A 21510-nucleotide genomic window follows, 5' to 3' on the forward strand; every position below is an offset into this window, starting at 1 on the left:
TTGTAAGATGTTAATATTAATATTGAATATCAAAATTCAAGTTAGTTTTATTAAATAAAAGGCTTTTATTGTAAAGTGCTATTTTGCTAGCCTTTTATATTAGGCTTAGCGTGCCCGTTTAAAGCTTAGCAGCTTTGTACTTTGTCGCTCTATCTACTACTATCACCACTTTCATGCCTTTTATGCATCTTCTTATACCCTCCAACATTAATCCCTGCGATAAGGGAACTAAAATAAGATGCTCTGCCAAAGCTGCCGTAGATTCAGCCAGCAGCTTAACCTCTCCGAGAAAGCCGACGTGGTCCTACACGAAACCGTTTCTAGTCTACTGGATGGCTCAAGATTGGCTTGTCACTTATGTCGAATGATAACGACCCATCTTGGGGAATTCCTGCAAACTACTGAACCTAGAAACATGTCCGTAATGGCCAAGACCGTTGGTGATAATCTTCAATTTTTAGTTTCTTTAGATGCTAAGAGCTCTGATGAGAGCGACACCAAAAAATCTTCCAAAAGTGGAGAAAGGAGTTCTACAAGTTTACGCTTCGGTATTCATAGTCCCAAGCTGCCAGGTTAGTGGGAAATATATGCGGAGCAGTTCAGAAGTCATAGAGTCAAACTTCTTATATACGATTCTAGATAGGGTCCTGGAGGCTGTTAAATCTTGTACAGCCACGGATGATCCTCATACAGGATCTGATACTACCTTTAGGTTGGTGTCAGCTTGGGTAGCTGAATGCTTAGAAAATCATGAGATATGCAGGAAAACCCAGCCAGAGAGTACCCCGTTGCCGACCAGGGTTCTCGATGTGGGCCCTCCAGATGGTTCGCAACAACCTTTCTTATACCAACCGGATAGGCAAGAACGTGGTCATTACATTGCGTTGAGTCATTGTTGGGGCAAGCATGAGCTACTCAGGACCTTAAAGGATACATTGCTCGAGCATAAAAGGGGGATCCCGATGTCTGCCATGAGCAAGACGTTCGTGGACTCAGTAATCGTGACTCGAAAGCTCCACGTACGGTACCTTTGGATCGATTCACTGTGCATTATCCAAGATGATCCAAATGATTGGGAGAAAGAAGCCATTTGTATGTGTGACGTCTATCGAAATGCCCTGCTCACGATTGCCGCCACTCATGCGACCGACGGAACAGTTGGATTATTTGTAAGCAGGGATCCTCTTGCCACGAGGCCTTGCGAGCTTCCAATTCAACATCATGGAATATCTGACGGAGAGCATAGGCCTATCTTTGCCTGTGTTGACAAGATGTCATATACATGGGCAATGCGAGTTAAAACATCGCCGCTCCATCGCCGCGCCTGGGTATTCCAGGAACAACTCCTGTCAAATCGGACCTTGTCCTTTGAGAACGATAGCGTAACTTGGAGATGTCAGTCTATGCGATTTTACGAGAAGAACCCTCTTTCTCAGGAGTTGTGTGTCTTTATCACAGAAAGAAAAGGAAAGCAAAGCTCGTGGAAAGGGGACTCGCGAGATGCAGATGCACATATAGCAGAGCTTCAAAGTCGTTGGATTACATCTCCAATATCAAGTAGCAATCAGAGTTTGCCAATATCCGTTGCATCAAATAGGACGGAAACTGAGTGGGACAGTCTAGTGCTTGCCTGGGCCCGAATCGTCGAAAAGTTCACTGAACGACAGCTTACGTACATTAGCGATAGACTAGCGGCTATTCGAGGAGTTTCCGATGCGCTCTCAAGGTCCATAAAATACAACTGCATTGCTGGAATCTGGCCCGTCTCGTTGTACAAAGGTCTATTGTGGTGCACTTGGCAACCCTGTCGAAGAACCGGCATTGCACCGACTTGGTCTTGGGCATCTGTAGATGGCGAAATATGTTGGCCGGGGCTCTGGCCACATCATACGCAGCGACTAGCTACTATCCTAGATGTCAAAGAGTCGGGTACTGGCTCTCGCAGTTCCGGTTCAATCACTTTGGAAGCGGATGTCAGGCCGGGGGTGGTGGGAGTGAGAGACGCTGACGGAAGTCGGCGCATCTTTCTAGCGTGGCGCCCATCTGCATATGATAAGGCGCAAAACTGGGACCTTGACGAAGAAACAGAGGGTTCTGCAGCTGTTACGCCGGATGTCGACAAGCTCGGTACTCCAGTTTCGACGGACGTTGAACTCCCCCCGCCACATACCCCTGTATGGTTCGCAGTTATCGCACATGGTACACTCCATGGCCAAAATCGGGATAGAAGTTTCATTTATACTCTCCTGCTTCAAGGTACTGGGCTAAATTCGGGAGAGTTCCAACGTATTGGGTTTGCATCGTGGGAGGAAGAAAATTGGAAGGAACCCTTAAGCAGATCGTCAGAGGCCCAAAACGTAGAGAAACATCTACCCATGCCTAAGAAAGTAAAAGTCACTATAGTCTAAGACAGGGCAGTGGTTCAGTACCTATATCTACTTCTCATAACTGACGGTACATGGAGGCATATAGTAAAGTAAATTCACACTTTGCGTATGTAACCGATACATCAGTGTTTATAAGTCGCGGATGTTGATCCAAATCGGGACTAAGCGAAGATACCAATGTAGTGACATGAGGATGATTGATCTCTATTCAAGCTTCCATATTTCAACATTGCGGCTAGTCGCAACTACTGTGCCGAGCGCATGCTAGTTGAACCTGCGGTATAGCTTTCCATGTCCCAGCCGCAAAAAACCGAGTTCCAAGGTTATTGGTTATATCAAAATTTATCAGAGGAGGAATGCTATATTGGCTAGAAATAACATGTGGTGCAATATATAAGAGGGTTTCACTAGTAAAAGAGCCCAATTAGAAAGAAAAAGAATAAAGGCAAAAGCAAACAAATTGAGAAGAGAGCAGGGCAGTGCGTGAGGCTTTGTATACGGTAGAAGACAAGGAAGCAAAGAAACTAGATGTAAATGAACTAAAATTGTCTAGTTAGATAAGCTGGTGGGACGCGAGAGATGCATTATCGAGTTTGGCTCTAGATATTGAGTTTATATCGAAACAACGCAGATTTAATAGTTGGTGTGTGTGTTGTGGGGGGGAGGGGTTGAGTTTACTCTGCAGATGTAGCAATAGATGACGGCGGGACCTTATCTAGACTATGTTATTATTATTAAAGCTATCTCCTATCAAATACTATCACTGATAACCACACCTTCATGGAACTATACATTTATATCAGATTTTTTTTTAAAATGTAATAGTCATCTCTCGGTTCTGCTAGACGGCCCGAAGCAATTCACGAGGCATAGGAAGGCTTGCTGACAACAATTAATCGACCCGTACCTCGGTTGTGCTTGAGTGTTTTCTGTGCTCTTGAATAAAACGAAGTCGGGAAAAGCAGGATATAGCATCATTGTTATCCAAACTACCTCAATTCCACTCTCACATTTGCCTCTACACCATCAACCCACGTCCCAACCGTCCTCGTCCCGGCCACCAACTCGACCTCTCTGGACACCCGTTCTGTTCCCGTCTCTTTGTCGCCTTCGTCACCACTACTCTCCGAATCCCAGGCGGTGTCTGCTGCCAATGCATCCTGCCCCGCTGGAACCCAATCCCCCGTCTCCCAAATCAATCTCAGCTTCATAGGAGGTAACCCAAATTTCTTCCCAACAATCCCCAGTGCACTATACACTGTAAAACTCATTGGAATCTCCGCGGTGAAGCTCGTTGGTGTGTCCTCCTTTACGGCCCCTTTTTCAGACTCGCCCAAATGAAACGAGAACTTGATCAAGCGAGCCGCGAGGGAATTTGGATTGATAGAAGAAGCGGAGCGGTGAACGTTCGGATCACCATATTCTTCGCAAAGCTCCGCGTAGCGCCGGTGCGAGGCGATGATGGTTGCTTCTTTACCTTCGGGATTGGCGGAGAGCTCTTTACCGATCTGGGAGAGATAGTACATTTCTGCATTGAGGCGTTCCTTAGGAGTGATCTGTAGCACCGGTTCTCGTTAGCATTTCATCCGTGTTCCTCGAACCGATATCTCGGCCTAATGCTTCTGTAAATCATAGACATTCGACATACAGGACTGTAGTTGAGGTTCTTCAGTCGACCAATACGCGCAAGTGTGAGCATATATCCATCTTCCGCACTCAGCGCTTTGCCATCCGCTGCATGAAGAGATTGGTAGAGGGGATTGTGAGCTACGCGAATAGCAGAGAGGCCGGGGAAAACATCTTCAAGTCTATCGATGAATGCCCAGTTGGTTATTTCATTGTAAGATAGGTCGATTTCTGATAGCGCCGAAGAGAAGACAGGCATTTCGGATCCTGGAGTTACGATTTCGGTTATTTTATTATTTTTTAGTATGAGTCGCTGCAGATTTGGTAGCCTGGCCAGAGGGAGCAGGTCGGAGAGGGCATGGAAGTTGTTGTCCTCGAGGGTAAGATCCGTGATGGTTGGTGGGAGGAAGCCATTTTCGAGCTTTCCGAACGCGTTACTGGATGCAACGAAAGTGTTGAGATGGGGGAAGAGAGTGACAAGGCTTGTAATCTAACAGCCCAAGTTTCAGTAGTTTGTAAAGTATGAATGAACTCGCATGGGTTTACCTCGTGCCATGGAAGAAGATTATCCTCCATTTTGAGCGTCTTGATGTTTGCGAAGGCGGTTGCACAGTGAGTTCTTTCTGCATCGCTAAGAGATACATCTCTAAAACGATTGCCACTTATATCAAACTTATCATCAGTCCGGCGTGGTTAACATAAGGAAGCCCGTAATAGATAGAATACCTCAGGAATTTTGGATGTTGAAGAAATGGCAGAAATTTTAAGAAATAAATTTGGTAAAAGCAATCCATTATTCGTACTCTGAAATGAAGCTAAAGACTTACTCCACTCTTAAGCTTTTCAACTTATCTAGCTGCTCACAGATGGAAGAAATCTCGCGCCACTCCTCAAATAAATTCCTGCTTAGATCTAACTCAACGACCTTCGGGCATGTATCTTTAATGTCAGTCAGGGCCGCTGACTCGGCAATGTTGCTTGTATTCGAGAGTCGCTCTCTCAAAGTAGTAATTCTTGACATGCACAATCCATCCAGGAGAACAATTCTTAATTCGTGCAGATCTGCTAGTTGCTTTCGGATCTTATCAAACCCGACTTCTTCCACCTCTTTCCCACTAATTTTGATCGGTTTATCATGGCGTTTTGAAGGAACTTGGTCCTTGTCTTTCCTAATGTATACAATTTTCACATCCGGATCTTCAAAATCCTCAGATGCGTACTTGTGTCGCAATGCTTCGACGAACGTCCGTGGAGGATCAGATCGCCGAGTAGGCCTCACGAAGGATGCAGCAGTCGGAAGTTTGCTCACGCCTGAGGAATTAGCACACGTACCAAGGGCTTTTCTAGCGGCGGTCAGTTGTTGAAGATGATTATTATATTACATTCAAAATATCTTATGCCAGCATTCTCGCCAGAATGCTTTCCTCTTGTTGGATCGTCCCACTCAACACCTAACCATTCACCTGTCGTGCCTTTCACTTCTCCAAAGTATCGGACGGTACAAAGTTGTCCGTCGAAGGATAGGCGTTTGCCATTATAAAATTGAGTTGCCATTTGTATATTAGCAACCCGGCCACCCCGCGAACGCGAGATAAGTGAGCAATTACTGGTAGTAAGGGTACGCGTAAGGGGTGCAGGGTAGAGGTAGAGCAAGATTGGAAGAAGATTAGAGTTCCTCACGTGATCCGCAAAACTGAAGGACGAATAGGAGCGGCTCGGTTAACTTCTGTCTGCCTACAAAGCTAAACGGAAATTGAGGACTAGGCTTCAACCTGTAAGCTAGGAAAAACAATTCACCGGCTTTGAGATGCGGCTCTGCGCGGCGAATTGTTTCAAGAGTCTCACATTCAACCGCAAATCTCGTTGAACGTCATCTACGAACGAAGCGCGATCTGTTCCGGCACAAATAAAGGAACTTACTTCTTATATCGCCTAATCTTAAGCCCCTCCTAACACCAACTTTACACGCCGCTCAGGAGGCTGTGGCGCTTGGCTGTTCTTAATCGACCAACATGGACTACCAGGTGTGCTTCCCTTCTCAGACTCTACTGCGCGATTACTTACAAGACCTATAGAACCGAGCTGGCTCCAAATTCGGTGGTGGAGGTGTGGCATCGCAATCTGCCACGAATGCTGACCGCCGAGAACGTCTTCGAAAGCTTGCCCTCGAAACCATCGACTTAGACAAGGACCCGTATTTCTTCAAGAACCACGTCGGTAGTTTCGAATGCCGACTGTGCCTGACAGTTCACCAGAATGATGGATCGTATTTGGCGCATACACAAGGACGGAAACATCAGACGAATCTAGCACGACGTGCGGCGCGTGAGCAAAAGGAGGGCAGGGACAGAGAAGGTTTACTGCCGGGTATGGGGCAAAGCGTGCAAGTAAGGAGGAACGTAGTCAAAATTGGACGACCGGGCTACAAGATCACCAAAATTCGCGACCCGTTCACACGGCAGCACGGTTTACTCTTCCAGCTACAGTATCCCGAGATTACTCCCGGGGTTGTCCCTCGCGTACGGTTCATGAGTGCATACGAACAGAAAGTCGAGGATCCTTCCATGAGTGCATACGAACAGAAAGTCGAGGATCCTCCCGACAAGGCTTTTCAGTATCTTCTCGTGGCTGCAGAGCCGTATGAGACTTGCGGGTTTAAGCTGCAAGCACGTGAAGTGGATAGGAAGGATGGCAGGTTCTGGACGTGGTTCGATGAGGATAGTAAGGAGTTTTGGGTTCAGGTTCTCTTCAAGACTGAACGAGAGGAGAGGTATAGTGGCGTGCCTGGTCTCGCACCTTCAGGACCACGAAGGTGAGGTTGTGGGAGGATACCCCTTTTTCGGTTCTTATGACTACAGTAACTGGGCATTCAGGTAATTCCCTCTGTTACAGAGAGTTTTCCAGTCTGATTGTCATCAGGTAAAGTATCATTCATGTTCCTTGATGCTTCCTGGGTTCAGATTTGCGATCAGTGCTAGAGTTAAAAAGATACAGAAATTCAAACATGTAAAGCTTAACAAATATGCCATAGTAATAGGAGAAAATTGTCGAAATACGGCATACTGGTAGCGTTTTCTCAGGCTTACGAACTTCACGGCGACTTATGATTCTCTCGTTTCGAAAACCACACCTAACCGGCTAGAGGTGAGTCGTATGTTGTTTCGAACCAACTTCCCGGAACGGCATCAATACCACCCTTGCATCTTTGACGACTGTCGTTATCAATCAGGACTAGGGTTGACCGAGACGGACGCGTGATAATGGCGCAGTTTCTCCCTAGTCCAGCTCGATTTCTGCGGCGCGGGCTTATACAATCAATAGTTCTTCGGTCATATGATGGCTGGGGGCAGCGGTCCAATCCCTCGAAGTGGCAGGTTGATAAAGCCCCCCTCCACGGGGCGCCTGATCGCAATTCTCGCTGCAACAGAAGACAGGTTTCTCCGGGTAGAATTAACGCTGCTATACGATTGGGTTATATCACTTCGTTATAATACCCTTGCCTGGGGCTTTGGACGGAACGGGACGAAGGGAAAGTGCATAGTGATGAGACTAACTTTTCTGGCTGGGTCACAAAAGCGGGCCGCTGGCAAATCGCGGAGATTCAGAGAGGGCGCACGAGTCAAAAGCAAATATTGGAGCCATTGTTTAGGTTCCGTTGATGACATGGAGATCGAGCTCGTTGATCCGCCTATTCTTGAATTGTTGGCGCTGGAGGCGTTGGAGGCTTTGCGACTCTACGCCCCCCGAGTTGCTCCGTCCGGGGATCGTCGCACGTCTCTCAAAATCGACCTACAGCTCTTACCGAATACGGCTGTTTAGCCTTGACCGATTTGCAAGTGGCTCCAATGTACGCGAGCCCCGAGCATCGCAGGATGAGGACCCAGGTATGTAGACAGCAGTCAGAAGGTGCTACGTTAGGTGGCATCAAAAGATGCCGTGCATTTCTTCCGTCTTGGACGAGGGCTTATTCGAACCAGCTTCGCAGCAGCACTGAGACAAGGGAGAAGGAGCATCTCACCAAGATTCTCGACTCCCTCTTGGCTGAGGCTTTGTAGCATGCCGCGGAGAATGCTCCTAGCCCGTACATGTTGACGTAGAATTCACCCATCTCTCCACTTGCTTTGTTGCTTGTTGCTAACTTGGATACTCCATGGAAGCAGTCAAAGTTTACTCACCGCTAAAGCTGTGCAGCCTGGCTTGCCACACTATGAGATAGCAAGAGCACAGTGATGACTGGACCTTGGTAGGCACGGTGGGGCTTGGGTTGTTGGGCTAGCCGACCGACTGTCATCCGGCGACTGTCATCCAGACACTGCCAAGCATACCACCCATGTTTCCGGGCCTCTGAAGCCAAAAGCCATCTCTCCTGTAACTGTAACTATCGCGGCCTTCCAGCATTCCTCTTAAGCAATCCAGAATATACAGCTTCAACTCTAATGTCGTCACCTCCGAGATTGCTTTCCAAACCTAAGGTTCGGTGAGCTAAGTGTTTACTTTGGTGCTCTAGTCAGATGACCATTATGTTGATACCCTTGAACGACACGCTAGCGGGACGAATGAGAAACTAGCTAACCGCTGAGGATCGTGCTCGGCATTTTTATCACTGACAATGGCTATCCCCTTATAGCAATCCAAATCCCCGTGTTAGATGACTCACCCGCTCCTTCAAGCATTTATTTGTACTTATCTGTGTGTGAGTCTTGGACGGATCTAGCTAGCACAGGGCGAACTCGTATTCGACTCCCATATGAGAATCCGAGGGAGCCGGTAAGAATATAGGACACTTCTTGACCATGCCCATGGGTTTTATCTTAGCCACTGTGGCTATCCTTGCTTGTCTCAGTGGAGATATTCGCAATGCTACCCTATCATCACGAGGATCTCAAACCAGGGCGAGCATTTTTGTTTCATCCTAGAATAATGGTAGCTTCCAGAAGCCTCTTCTACGCGTCGTAGACAATCTTAGCAGCGTGGCGCGTAAGGAGGCTACCATCAGAGTCAGAGATGTCCCTGTAGACGAGGCAGATGACAAACCTCTGTTCTGAGACATAGTCCACCGTTGCACCGTCCGCAGGGCTTTTGACTTCTAGCGCAGCATGGAGTCGTCAAAGAACACGGCCGCACGAGCCGCAGAGCAGACTGCAACGGGAGCGCAGCGAGGGCTCGCGCAGCGAAAGGTAATATTCTTCTCTGACCGCAAAACGCCATTGGGTTTTCCGAAGTCCGTGGTTCTCGTATCGGGACGCGGGCCGTGTGTTCTCTGCCACCGGATTGTGTTATACGGTCTCCACTGTCAAGTCCTTACGCAACGAGAAGTGTATTGAAGTCATGGCAAGTCGTGGTGTTTAGAATGCGGGAGATGGCGCTTCAAGCCGTCCAAGGCTTAGACGGTGGCGTGCGACGGAAGCGATGCGAGATACAGGCATGTAGGTAATGGATGGCCGCGTAGATCTATTGCAGCACAGGCAGGCCCAAGGGCTCGACTTTCGCTCTGCCCCGGTCGGCGGCAGCGGAAGGACATGAGCAGATTGCCGGATTCTGCGATGATCTCCGCACAGGCTGATGACAGGATACGAGCAGGCTGCTGTATCTGGCTGGGCGGCGGATATGGGGCGACATGGCCATCGATTGCTTTGCCATAACTAATAAATCGAGCATCTTAATTCGGATGCTGCAGCAAGCATCAGGCTCGCATCCGCAGCGGCGGCGTAGGCCAGGACCGGAAAAAGTCAGACGATATGGGGTGCCTCTGTTGATAAACGGGTAAGGGTCTAAGGGTAGGGTGGAGTAGGATTGGGGCGCTCAGGATATCGGGAGAGGATTTGCTGGGTGAATTTGCTGGATGAATTTGCTGGAGGCCAAGGTCTTGATCGGGGCATGACCACAAACCGTAAACCACGGCCGCCCGCTTATGCGTCGCCCACAGCCTGGGCAGACGAAGCTTAGAGCAGTCGAGGGCTATCAAAGGCTATCAAGGGCTGTCAAGGGCTGTCAAGGGCTGTCAGCTAGTCGGCAGTTTCAAGGGCAGGCGATGATTCGACGAGCCGGCTGGCTGACCCCTCTTTTCCCCAGCTTTGCTCAATCAGCGTGTCGACGTGCCCGTGAATGGTGGAAGCAACCATGTGGCGCCCTGCACCTCTGCCCACCACATCGCACCCTACGCCTACCTTGCGCCTCCGCTGCGCCGACCCTATGCCCAGCCTGGCCCATTATGGCCGCTCTTGTAAGTGCTGCAAACCAGATAGGCATCGCCCGATGATGCGCTGAGCACGCCCCCCAGTAGTCCCCAGCCCACGCTGGGCATTTGGTCGCCGAAGGAGCCGCTCGGCCGTGGGCGTATTTGGCTCGTCAATCGAGCAATGACAATCCAGTCTCTTTGATTCCCGATACGATGGCCTGCGCGCGCGCTGCCCGCTGCATCCACCATCATATGCAGGTCATATGCGCGTCGACTTGCTCGATGCTCACTCAAAGAAAGCCGTGAGCCTATGCCTGCTTCTTGCTGCCTTGCGCTGTGTGAAAGGGCCACTTAAGCCACTGCCTGGCCGCACACCCTTCCTGTCCCCAAGCCCTCTCGTCTGCACTCTGGACCAACCCCGTCCTCAGAAACCTCCCCACCACCCCCCACTCCCCGGGCCGCAGCAGCTGGAAGTGCTCAGAGGTCCCCCCAGCTCTGTTTGGCGCAGACAGGCCTCGCTGAGACTCGCCCTCTCCGTCCATTTGCTCGCTACTGCCCGCTGCGGATCGCCGTTTGGGCATCCGCCTTTCCTGTCTGCACTTCTGCATCACTTGCTGCCATCCTTCCCTTGCTCCTTGCTCCTTGCTCCCTGCCTGCCAGCCTGCGCGCGCAGCCTCTTAGCCCAGCCAAGCCAAGCGCCCGCCGCTACCCTCGATCCCAAAAGGCCTTGATAACGTCAGGACCGCGGGCAGCGATACAGCACGGACAGCTGCCTCCAGCCTCACGAGAGAGACACAGCCAACCCCATTCGGCGACGCTGATTAGCCGCAGACGGCGCGCCGGTACAAGTACATATTGACTGGCACGACTGGCTCGTCGAGGATCCCGACGGGAAGCGTTGTGCGCAGCACCCTCTCCACCAGTTCGCGCGGCACGGAAGACTTTTCTTTGGCTCACATCCTTCCCGGGCTCCCAGGTTGTCACGGGAATCTCGCAGCTGTCGGGACTGTCGCAACCCCAGTGCCAGCCAGCGCTGCCACTACAAGCCCCCCAGAGCGCGCATTAAGCGGGAAGACCCTTACGGTGGATGAACTGAGCGTCGTCCAAGAAAGCCGTCGCCTGCCCGTGCTCAGGGCTGTCGTCTGTATGTATTTGGCCGTCTGGCTGTCTGTCGCCATCCGCAGTCTATTTCTGTCTATTTCTGTATAGAGCCTCCCAGCTGCACACTTCCGCCAGTCCTCACGTGGGAGGCGAGCCACTACCACACACTTACCCCCCAACCACTAAGCAGCCGCGCGGACTCAACTCCTGACGATAATGCTAACATCTGGGATTACCAGCTAGCACGTCCGCTCCCCGTGGTGGTGATTCGGGGCGCGCCTTTCGTTTCGTCATCGCGGCACGGGCCTGCCTGAGAGCTGCCTTTCTCGCTTGTTGCACCGCGCTTCACCAGACTTCCGCGACCTTGCATCAACCACACACGGCCACTGCCACGGCCAGCATCCCGCCCCATCTGCGAGCACACCCGCACATCCTATTAGCAGCACATTGCATGCCTCTCTCCGCAGAGACCCATCGCTAGGGTCCCGAAGTCCCAACGCCAGATCTCGATAGCAGATGCTGATTAGACCCGATCATACCCGCCGGGGATCGTGCTCCCATCGACGCCAGCATCTGCATCGCGTCCGAAACTGTCCATCCAAATCACTCAACCGCCTTGCGAAATCGCTTCACGCGCGCATGCCATCCAGCGCGACGACTACTTCACCACCACAATTGCTCTTCCTGCGTCCTCGGTGACCATCCACTCCACTCAAAGCACACCGCCCCCGACTTGGCTGGAGCTCTGACCAGAGCAGCCCGCAAGTTCGGCCGCGAACCGCGACTGACATGTACTCAATGTCGCATCCGGTTTCGGCCTTGTCAAATGGTGGCCTTGGAAACGGCATGATGGATGGCTCAGGCACCATCAATCCGGCCGCGCTGAACTCGTCAGGTATGCTGCGCATTTCCCCTCCACCCATCAGCGAAAAACTTTTGCGTGCATTTAGTGATGGAGGCCTCCCTCCTCTGCATCACCGTAAATACCTGCTCCCCGTTACACCCGCTGCATCTTCCCGTTGATTATGAAACTCGCTGACATGACGGTGACTCTCTAGGTGTGCTCACAGGTCCACATCAAACAGTCGCGCCCCAAGCCAGCCCCCGCGGACTAAAACGCAGTCGCTCACCAGATACTTACGGAGACGTGCCATCAAGTGATCGGGGCGATGAAGGTGTGTACTCATCATCTGCCAGTCTGCGGCTCCCTGCAGAGCTGATCAGAAGCTAAAAGTGAGCTAAATAACTGACATGCCACGAAACAGACGAGTCCAAGCCGCGAAAGCGCGGTAGGCCACCAAAAACAAAGGTGTCGGAGAGTCCGCGCTCATCCACGCAGCCACCTCCAACGCCATCTCAACCGGCGCCCGCTCCAGTGCAAACGCCACAGCTTAAGAATACATCTTTACCTCAAACATCACCAACGCAAGCGTCTCCGCCTAAGTCAACACCAACTAAAGGAACTGTCATCAAGGCCCTCCCGACAGTCAGAGACCACACCACTGATCAGCTGAACCCAGAAGGCGACGAGTACATTCCTCGTGAATACGACGACGCCGGTGAGAAGAAAGTCACGGCTACTGGCCATCCACTCGACGGACGAGAATATCGGTGCCGGACATTCTTCGTCCCGAATAGAGGAGATAAGCTGTTCATGCTCGCTACAGAATGCGCCCGCGTTTTGGGCTATAGAGATTCTTACCTTCTATTCAACAAGAATCGATCCTTATACAAGATTATTGCCACTCAGGCAGAAAAAGACGACTTGATTCACCAAGAGATTCTGCCATATTCTTATCGTTCCCGCCAGATCGCTATCGTGACGGCTAGATCAATGTTCCGGCAGTTTGGGAGCAGACTTATTGTTAATGGTAGGCGAGTTCGTGACGACTACTGGGAAAGCAAAGCCAGAAAGCAAGGCTTTACTGAGGAAGATGCTGCTGGAGAGAAGAGACCGGGAGCGGCAAAAGCTAGGGAGGCAGCAGCGGCCGAAGCCAGCCACGCACATTCTCTAACCTCGCTACCCCACGGAGAGATCATTTACAGTAACGGGCCGACAAATCCGGATCATGGAATTGGTGGCATCAACCCAGCTACATTGGCTCCTTTGCCGATGATTAACCTTGCTCCTACGGATGATTTGCGACCAAGAGACTACAGCAATGTTCAGCGTCCAAGACATGAGATATCTGGGGCGGCCTATCAGGATCGTACGCAACCTAGCACTGCGTCGGAAATTCTCAACCAAGCAGCACAGACTGCTGAATTCAACAAGGCCCTCGGGGCACAGAGATCAAGCCGAGAGCGATATCTGAACGACTACTGGAAGCGACCGCACGAGGCTCCCGTTGCCTCGCCGCAACGTCAAGGTACTGTGGATGGCGAGAGCATCCCGCAAGTTTCACAAACCATTCAGTCCCCGCACTTATCGTCCAGTGCTACGGCGGTCGGGACCGGACAGCATAACATGGTCTCTCATCCTCCTCAAAACCAGTCACAGATGATGACACCGCAGTCGTATCCTCAGCAGCCGCATCCGCAGAATCCTATGGTCCAGTCACCTATTCGCGCAATGCACCAGCCGCTTCGGCCAGAGCAAATGCACCATCGTTCGCCTAGTCTCGGGATGGGTCCTGGTGCAACTCACGGTCAGCCTGGAGGATACGGATATCCACCGGGGCAGATGTGGCCTCCAGGTCAACCGCAACCATCGCCTCTTTCACAGCATCACAACATGCAGCAATATGCACAACATCCCCCACAGCAATCTCCACATCCGCAGCAGTCACCTCTTCACGCTCCTCCTCAACTCCATCAATCTCAAAGCAGTGGATCTATGCACGGAACGCCGATGCAACAATATGCTACAATGGGCGCTATGGGAAATGCCGGCTATCCCAATATGGGTCGTAACCCTTATCAGCCTAGTCCGAGCCCACAACAATTCTTACACCAAAGTACAGCTACGCAACAGCCAGGTATGCAGGGATGGGCACCTGGTCCTCCAGGCCCACAGCAAGGCTGGCAAACATTTTGAGAAGATTGACTTCTCGCGGAATATTTACATCAAGATCTCGACTGCCTAGTCGATTTCCATGGCATGACGAGGAAAAACTTGGACGGTCGAGCCACTATTACAGCATATGAGCCTAAAAGATTCCCTTAACGGATTCGGAGGGGGGCGGGGAAAGGCGTTGGGCCCATATTTTCGAAGATTCACTCCTGGAGGACTCGGTCGTTCGTTCTGGTCGCATCATCTACATTTCCTCATTTCTTTTTCTTCTTCATACCCTGTACATTACGCACAGCACTTACACCTCTGCTTTACTTCCATTTCCGTTTCTCAGTACATTCTTAATCACCCCTATTTCTTTGGCATGGTTGCATTGGTCAGTGGCTGTTGGACTTTCCTCACCGCTTGTAAGGCTGCATTCTGGTTTCGGGCCCGTTGGAACTGTCATTATCTGCGGGTTCTTCTTTCCGTAATTCCTTCCCCATCTCTTCTCCCTTCTCTCCGGCTTTGCAAGGTCGGTCAAGCAACAACGACGGACATGGAATGTACGAGGCAAAAGATTGATCTAAAACCACTTGAAACGAAATGGAGAGGACGGAGACACGAAATATGTCTGTTCTGCATGGCATGTTGCACACGATGGGGCCATTTTAGGAATTTCTTTGACATCTACAAGCCTTTGATGTTTTGACTTACGCAATTCAGTTTTGTCACTCTATCGCACGTACCTGCATTTGCCGTTTTCCCTGCATAGTCCCCATACCATTCGCTTTTGTGCTTTGTCCGCTGCGTGGTTTCAGGCTCGTTCCGTCTGCATTGCATGGGTATCTTGGAACATTCTCTCGGGGGCTTCTCCTACATTGTGCTTACGCTCTCGCAACTTGTTTTGGTTGGGTGGTCCCCGCTGCGCACGCAGCTGGGTGACCGGGTTTCTACCCAAAAACGGGTCTGGTACGCGAGGCTGGGGATGGGGTGGGCGGGAGGCTTTTCGAACCAGGCTCTTCCTTTTATCAAAAGACGTGGTCCTTGTCGGGTATATGTGTGCTTCCGGGAGGCCGGGTTGCTCGACAGTCTGCGTGCATGCATGCATGCGGGCGGCTTTGAGCGTTGGAACTTTTTCTCCTCTTGTTGCGTTGACTTTGCTACTGTTGCTGTTACCGTTGTTGAGGGTGCATTGAGCTCGGACGGGGATCTGAGCGGGGCGGGGTTGGGCGGGTGATATTATTGCTTATAATTATAATGTTATTTTTTATCCCCCTGACTGGTTTGGCTGGCTGGTGGTGGTGCACGGTCCTGGAAATGAGAGAGCCTGGATTGCTTCAGCGCCTTTTATTTCGACCCGGGAACGTGCGCAAACCCCAGACCCGGTGTACGGTGTGGAATAAGGTGGCTTTTTACGCGTTATTAATGTGGGCTTTTGGATTGGTTCAGGCATCGATGGCAGGCTGAAACGCAATATCAGTCTGAGACGCTGTGGCTTCACGACACCAGGGAAATCCGATCCGACTTGCCCAAAGTGACTTCGTGATATCATTGGCGGTCTGGACGACAAGCGTATCCAGTCACAACTACTCCAACGATATTTAGACAGCTAGCGAAATCTGAGAGGGTTCAAGAATCGCTGAGCGTGACTTCATCTCCTATGTAGCAACAGATACACGAATTCCTTCCGCGTTCACTTACTCAACCTTTCATTTATCTTACCAGCCACGCACCGCTCCGCACCGCGCCAATACTAAAACTAGCACTGAATCTCCAAACCCCACCCTCGCCGTGGACTTCAGCACACTCTTCCTAACGCTTCACCTGCTCACTCAAAACTATACCGCAACCACTCCCCCACAGCCCTCAAGCTCTCCCACCTAACCGTCTCATCCGGCTCCTGCATAAGCTCCATAACGCGGCCCTTCAGCCCAATCTTCTCCAGCATGGCGCGCTTCTCGGGGACCTCTTTGACGAGACATGCGACGTCATTGCAGCCGATAGCCAAGACCTGCTTGTCGGAGTCCCAGGGCTTGGCCAGGATGGCAGCGAGGGCGCGGGGCAGCTCGGCGTGGTTGTGGTCGAGGATGCGGCGGGCGTTCTCGCGCCAGAAGGCCGGGTTGCGGTGCGGCGGGCTCCAGCGCAGGTGCCCGCTGTGCAGCTCCGCCGCGTACTCGTCGAACGTCGTCTGCGTCTTCGTGTACTCGTCCAGCAGCGTCGTCAGCGCCTGCAGGTCTGCGAGCGCGTCCGGGTCCGTCAGGTGCCGCGATCGGATGTTCGAGAGCTGCGCGGGTACTCGTGCCAGCACGGCGACGGGGAGGAGCGTCTTTTGGTTCGAGGTGAGCAGGTTGAGGAGCGTGGAGAGGAGGACGCGCGTGGTTTTTTCTTTGGGCGACAGCCGGAGGAGCTGCACGTAGAGGATTGTGATGTCGTGTTCGCTGGGGAGTGGGTTGGTTTAGAAGAGTGAGGGGTTGAGAAGTTGATCTACTTACTCGTGGAGCCCGTCTCCTACTAATTGGCCTTCAAAGCTGAGTTGCCAGATAACGAGAAGAACATGGTATAGCAGCTGCAGGCCGACACCGCCGGCGATGCCTCCTTCAGGAATGCTGCGGGCGCTGGTGCCGCTACTCCACAGCGTCGAGTCTGTGTCTTTCCCTGCGCCAGCTGCAGCGCGCAGGATGTCAATCAAAGGGTTGAGGGTTTCGTTCCTCTGCTTCCAAAATAACTCTCGGGACTTCTTAGTGCGTAACACGGCCGAGTATTCCTGCACAGCAATATCTTGGAGTCCAGCATCAGAGCTCTTGGAGAGAGAGGAGAGGTAGCTGTAAAGCTTGGAGAGTGCCTCGTCTATCTGGTCGGTGTTCTTCGAGGCTACTGTGAGGGCGCGTGATAGCAAGCTGGAGAGGACAGCGGAGGTCAATAGCGGGATTGGGTCTTCCGCGTTCAACAGAGGCAGGAAGGGTTGAAACGGCGCCGGGTGCTTTATTAGAGCTGTCGCGAAGCTTGGAATATCTAAATTGCCCCGTAAGCTTCATGTACTTCGGAATATACCGGGTACGATAGCTATATGGGAGCGCGAGCCTACCATCAATCAAATCTCCAGTCAGGACAAGCATATACTGTGCTATATCCGGCCTTTTGGGTGCAGCATCGAAGATGCTGGGCGAATCTTTACCCCCGAGTAAGAGCGTAGTGAAGCTGTCGACACCCCCATCTATCGTCTGCTTCCGTTGCTCTTTCCGTACCTTGTCAATTGACTTGATCTTCTTGAGGTCTGCATCTGTGATAGTCTTTGCCCGCACTGCTCCTTCCCATGATATGGGCCTTACGCGGATGTTATTCTGGATCGAGAGGATGTAGGTAGGAGGATCCAGCGACATGGTGGAAGGGTTTGCTGGAGTATTATATCTGCGCCAGGGCGGAGTGGAGAGCTGTTGAGGTAGGCAACTCTTTGCTTCTTCTAGAGCGTCGCTATCAATGCTTGCTCGAGCGCCGTCATGAAGCCCAGGCTTAGTTTGCAGTGTTTGATCGGTCTTGGCATCCGCTTGGAAGAATTGCATCAAACAAACACCAACCGCTACATCGACCTTAGCATATCTAGGACTAATCTTCCAACTCAGATGGATATTTAGCTACGCGGTCCTAGATATCCTCTTTCTGTAGTTTCGCCATGACGAGTCTGAAGAGATCATTTGCGTCTGATTCCTCTGCGCCAAACCTTTCGAGCAAGGTCTATGTCAGATCCACGAGAAGTGGCAAAGTTCAAAAGATCGTGAGGGAGCTCTATCTGCGTCAGGATATTCCCTGCTCGTCGAGGCTATGCTCTATATGTTTAGAAGCTGCTCCTAGAGATTACAATAATAAAGGCAGGGGGCTCTCAAGATCTTGCACGATATCTACTAACGTCATTTAGTTTCTCCGTTTGTTCTCTCAGATACTCCGGCTGGTACAAAATCCTTTCCGAATGGCCACTATCTCATCCCTGACACGAACGCTTTCCTTACTGGCATGGACTTATTCGAGGTCGAAACCGCGTTTCAGGACGTGATCATCCTCCAGACTGTGCTCGAAGAAGTCAAAAACCGTTCTCTACCTCTCTACCATCGTCTGATTAGCTTGACTAAGAACGAAGATAAACGATTCTTTGTATTCTTCAACGAGTTTCGCTTGGAGACCTACGTTGCCCGTGATCAGGGGGAAAGCATCAATGATCGCAATGACAGAGCAGTCAGAAAAGCAGTTCAGTGGTACGGTGAACATCTTCAAGAAGCTGTGAAAGCATGTGGCAAATCTGTCAGATGTCCATCGGTAGTCATGATCAGCGATGACAAGGACAATCTGCGCAAGGCAAAAGCAGAGAATCTGCACGCCCTTTCATGTAAGTTGAACTACATTAAATTCACAAATCTTGCTAAACTAGTCATGATAGTATCGGATTATGTCTCTGGCCTGAAGAATGCAGACCAGTTATTGGACATGGTTAGTGCAGGGAGAGAGCAACGAGAAAATAAGTCGGCCAAAAATGAGCGGTTCTACCCTGAAGTAGGTGAAAATATTGCAGCAATTTTTTTTAATTCCAGCTGACCTGGCGAAAGTACTATTCGCTCTCTAAGATGATCACGGGCGTCAAAGCAGGTACTATGCATCAAGGAATCTTCAACGTTTCTCCGTACAATTACCTTGAAGGATCCGTTTACGTACCAGCTTTCGACAAAGCGCTCCTTGTCCTTGGGAGAGAAAACAGCAACCGTGCTGTTTCAGGCGATGTTGTGGTTGTTGAAGTGCTCCCAAAAGACCAATGGAAAGCGCCGTCATCTAAAATCATTGAAGAGGAGACTCTGAACAAAAATGATAATGCCGACGTAGAAGATGGTGAGGCGGTGATCACAGAGCGAGAAAGACGAGCACTTCAAGAGGAAGTCAAGAGAGTACAAGGCCAGAGCATAGAAGGACGGCCCCAGCCTACCGCTCGAGTTGTTGGTATAATTAAGAGGAACTGGCGGCAGTATGTTGGACATGTCGACAAAGACTCTGTCAAATCTACTTCCAAGCAGAGTCGCAGTCAACAAACAGTCTTCCTCGTTCCCATGAACAAGCGAATACCGAAGATCAGGGTTCGCACACGACAGGCTGGCGAGCTCTTGGGGAAACGGGTGTTGGTTACGATCGACTCTTGGGACAGAGACTCTCGCTATCCAGTGGGTCACTTTGTTCGGTCTCTTGGTGAGCTTGAGTCAAAGGGAGCAGAGACAGAAGCACTGCTCTTAGAGTTTGACGTGCAATACCGACCATTCCCAAAAACCGTACTCGACTGCCTTCCGGCTGAAGGGCATGACTGGAAAGTTCCTGAGAGCCTTGCTGACCATGGTTGGAACGGCAGAAAGGATTTGCGGGACCTTCTTATTTGCAGCATTGACCCTCCAGGCTGTGTTGATATTGACGATGCACTNCATGCCCGACCGCTTCCGAATGGTAATTTCGAAGTTGGCGTACATATCGCTGATGTCTCACACTTTGTCAAACCGAACAATGCGATGGATAAAGAAGCTAGTATGAGAGGAACTACAGTCTACCTTGTAGACAAGCGGATAGATATGTTACCGATGCTCCTTGGGACAGATCTCTGCTCGCTAAAGCCTTACGTTGAGCGTTACGCATTCTCTGTCCTATGGGAGATAACTCCAGATGCTGACATTGTTTCGTCAAATTTCACGAAATCGGTCATCCGTTCTCGGGAAGCCTTCAGTTATGAGCAAGCGCAGATTCGTATTGACGACAAGTCACAGCAAGACGATCTTATTAAGGGGATGAGAACACTGCTTGTGCTGTCTAAGAAATTGAGGCAAAAGCGTATGGATGCTGGTGCCCTGAACTTGGCGAGTCCGGAAGTAAAGGTGCAAACGGAGTCAGAAACTTCAGATCCTGTCGACGTCCAAACGAAACAATTGCTAGATACGAACTCTCTTGTAGAGGAATTCATGCTACTCGCAAACATTAGTGTTGCAGGCAAGATCTATGAAGCCTTCCCTCAGACCGCCCTCCTCCGAAGACACGCTGCACCTCCAAAAACAAACTTCGAGGAGTTAGGAAATCAGCTGAAGGTAAAACGTGGAATGGAACTGCGAACGGAAAGCTCGAAAGCACTCGCCGACTCCCTGGACACTTGCGCAGACCCCGCAGAGCCCTTCTTCAACACCCTCGTCCGCATCATGGCTACGCGCTGCATGATGTCGGCTGAGTACTTCTGCTCAGGTACGCAAGCCTATCCGGAGTTCCGCCACTACGGTCTCGCTAGTGAGATATATACTCATTTCACGAGCCCGATTCGCCGATATGCAGATTTGGAGACGCATCGCCAGCTTGCCGCCGCCATCGATTACGAACAGCTAGATCCAAGTCTCCACAGCAAGGCGAAGCTCGAAACAGTCTGCAGGGATATTAATGTACGCCACCGTAACGCACAGATGGCCGGACGAGCAAGCATAGAGTACTACGTCGGCCAAGCGCTAAAGGGCAGAGTTATCGATGAGGAAGGCTTCGTCATGAAGATCTTCTCGAACGGTTTCGTGGTCTTCGTACCGCGCTTTGGCATCGAAAGTCTTATCAGATTACGGGATCTAGGCACACCCGAACCGGAGGCTGTGTTCGATGGTGAGAATTACGCCCTTACGGTGACTGGATCGCGCAACGTTAAGATGGAATTGTTCCAAAAAGTGAAGGTTAGAATAAGCGATGAGCAGGAGGAGAGCACCGGCAAAAGGAAGATTAGATTAGCGTTGCTTTAGGGAGGTAAAAAGAACCGAAAGGTTGCAGATGCACGATCGAATCCTACGTGACGCCGTAATGCGCGTTCTTTTTGCTGATGATACGCGCTGGACATTCCTTAACGCAGATTCTCGTTGAGCAAAAGCATCGTAGCGCTTTGAGACATCGAATAGCCGCTCGGTATGCAAGGCAAGAAGCCAACAACTGTCACTGCCCGTCAATTGCGCCGGAGACTAGATTACTTTGACGGAAAGCCTTAAAATTATGGCTTGCATTGTGACGTTTGAAGGAGAGAGGCTTCTCGCCACGAGTCTAGACTACGATGCCATATTGGGCAAGTAAAGATTCGGCAGTGTGCGCCAAAAGCACGCAAGTAAGCAGCCATGCTTCGCAGGAAAAAGCAAATACCCTCCGATCTCCTGCCTAAATCATGAGATATCAGGAGATTCTCAAAAGCA

The 21510-nt window shown here is 50.9% G+C and overlaps 6 protein-coding genes across 6 annotated transcripts; 4 read left to right on the forward strand and 2 right to left on the reverse strand.

Moving 5' to 3' along the window:
* Positions 1–938: 938 nt before the first annotated feature.
* On the forward strand, positions 939–2466 carry K441DRAFT_655627 (uncharacterized protein). The gene has a single exon (XM_067647885.1). The coding sequence runs from the start codon at positions 963–965 to the stop codon at positions 2406–2408; it is 1446 nt and encodes a 481-aa protein (XP_067507211.1). The 5' UTR covers positions 939–962; the 3' UTR covers positions 2409–2466.
* An 858-nt stretch (positions 2467–3324) lies between these two features.
* K441DRAFT_369111 (tubulin-specific chaperone-like protein E) lies at positions 3325–5839 on the reverse strand. Its single transcript, XM_067641437.1, has 5 exons — positions 5396–5839; positions 4841–5324; positions 4560–4674; positions 4036–4503; positions 3325–3943 (listed from the first exon to the last, which is right to left on the reverse strand). Exons 1-5 carry the CDS (start codon positions 5565–5567, stop codon positions 3377–3379), a joined length of 1806 nt encoding a protein of 601 aa, XP_067507212.1. The 5' UTR covers positions 5568–5839; the 3' UTR covers positions 3325–3376.
* Positions 5840–5867: 28 nt separating this feature from the next.
* K441DRAFT_655629 (putative splicing factor 3a subunit 2) lies at positions 5868–7140 on the forward strand. Its single transcript, XM_067647886.1, has 3 exons — positions 5868–6037; positions 6089–6545; positions 6582–7140. Exons 1-3 carry the CDS (start codon positions 6026–6028, stop codon positions 6827–6829), a joined length of 717 nt encoding a protein of 238 aa, XP_067507213.1. The 5' UTR covers positions 5868–6025; the 3' UTR covers positions 6830–7140.
* A 4941-nt stretch (positions 7141–12081) lies between these two features.
* K441DRAFT_675105 (uncharacterized protein) lies at positions 12082–14329 on the forward strand (the record flags this gene model as incomplete). The annotated part of the gene is made up of 3 exons (XM_067650824.1): positions 12082–12187; positions 12351–12467; positions 12558–14329. 3 exons carry the CDS (start codon positions 12082–12084, stop codon positions 14327–14329), a joined length of 1995 nt encoding a protein of 664 aa, XP_067507214.1.
* Positions 14330–16115: 1786 nt separating this feature from the next.
* Positions 16116–17726, reverse strand: K441DRAFT_605730 (vacuolar ATP synthase subunit H; the record flags this gene model as incomplete). The annotated part of the gene is made up of 3 exons (XM_067645379.1): positions 17373–17726; positions 16780–17299; positions 16116–16725 (listed from the first exon to the last, which is right to left on the reverse strand). The coding sequence occupies exons 1-3, from the start codon at positions 17665–17667 to the stop codon at positions 16116–16118; spliced, it is 1425 nt and encodes a 474-aa protein (XP_067507215.1). The 5' UTR covers positions 17668–17726.
* A 231-nt stretch (positions 17727–17957) lies between these two features.
* K441DRAFT_685377 (ribonuclease R) lies at positions 17958–21072 on the forward strand (the record flags this gene model as incomplete). Its single annotated transcript, XM_067651876.1, has 4 exons — positions 17958–18153; positions 18201–18665; positions 18717–18829; positions 18883–21072. 4 exons carry the CDS (start codon positions 17958–17960, stop codon positions 21070–21072), a joined length of 2964 nt encoding a protein of 987 aa, XP_067507216.1.
* Positions 21073–21510: the final 438 nt, after the last annotated feature.

The sequence above is a fragment of the Cenococcum geophilum genome (assembly GCF_001692895.1).
Source record: "Cenococcum geophilum 1.58 unplaced genomic scaffold K441scaffold_9, whole genome shotgun sequence".
Taxonomy (NCBI): Eukaryota; Fungi; Ascomycota; class Dothideomycetes; order Gloniales; family Gloniaceae; genus Cenococcum; species Cenococcum geophilum.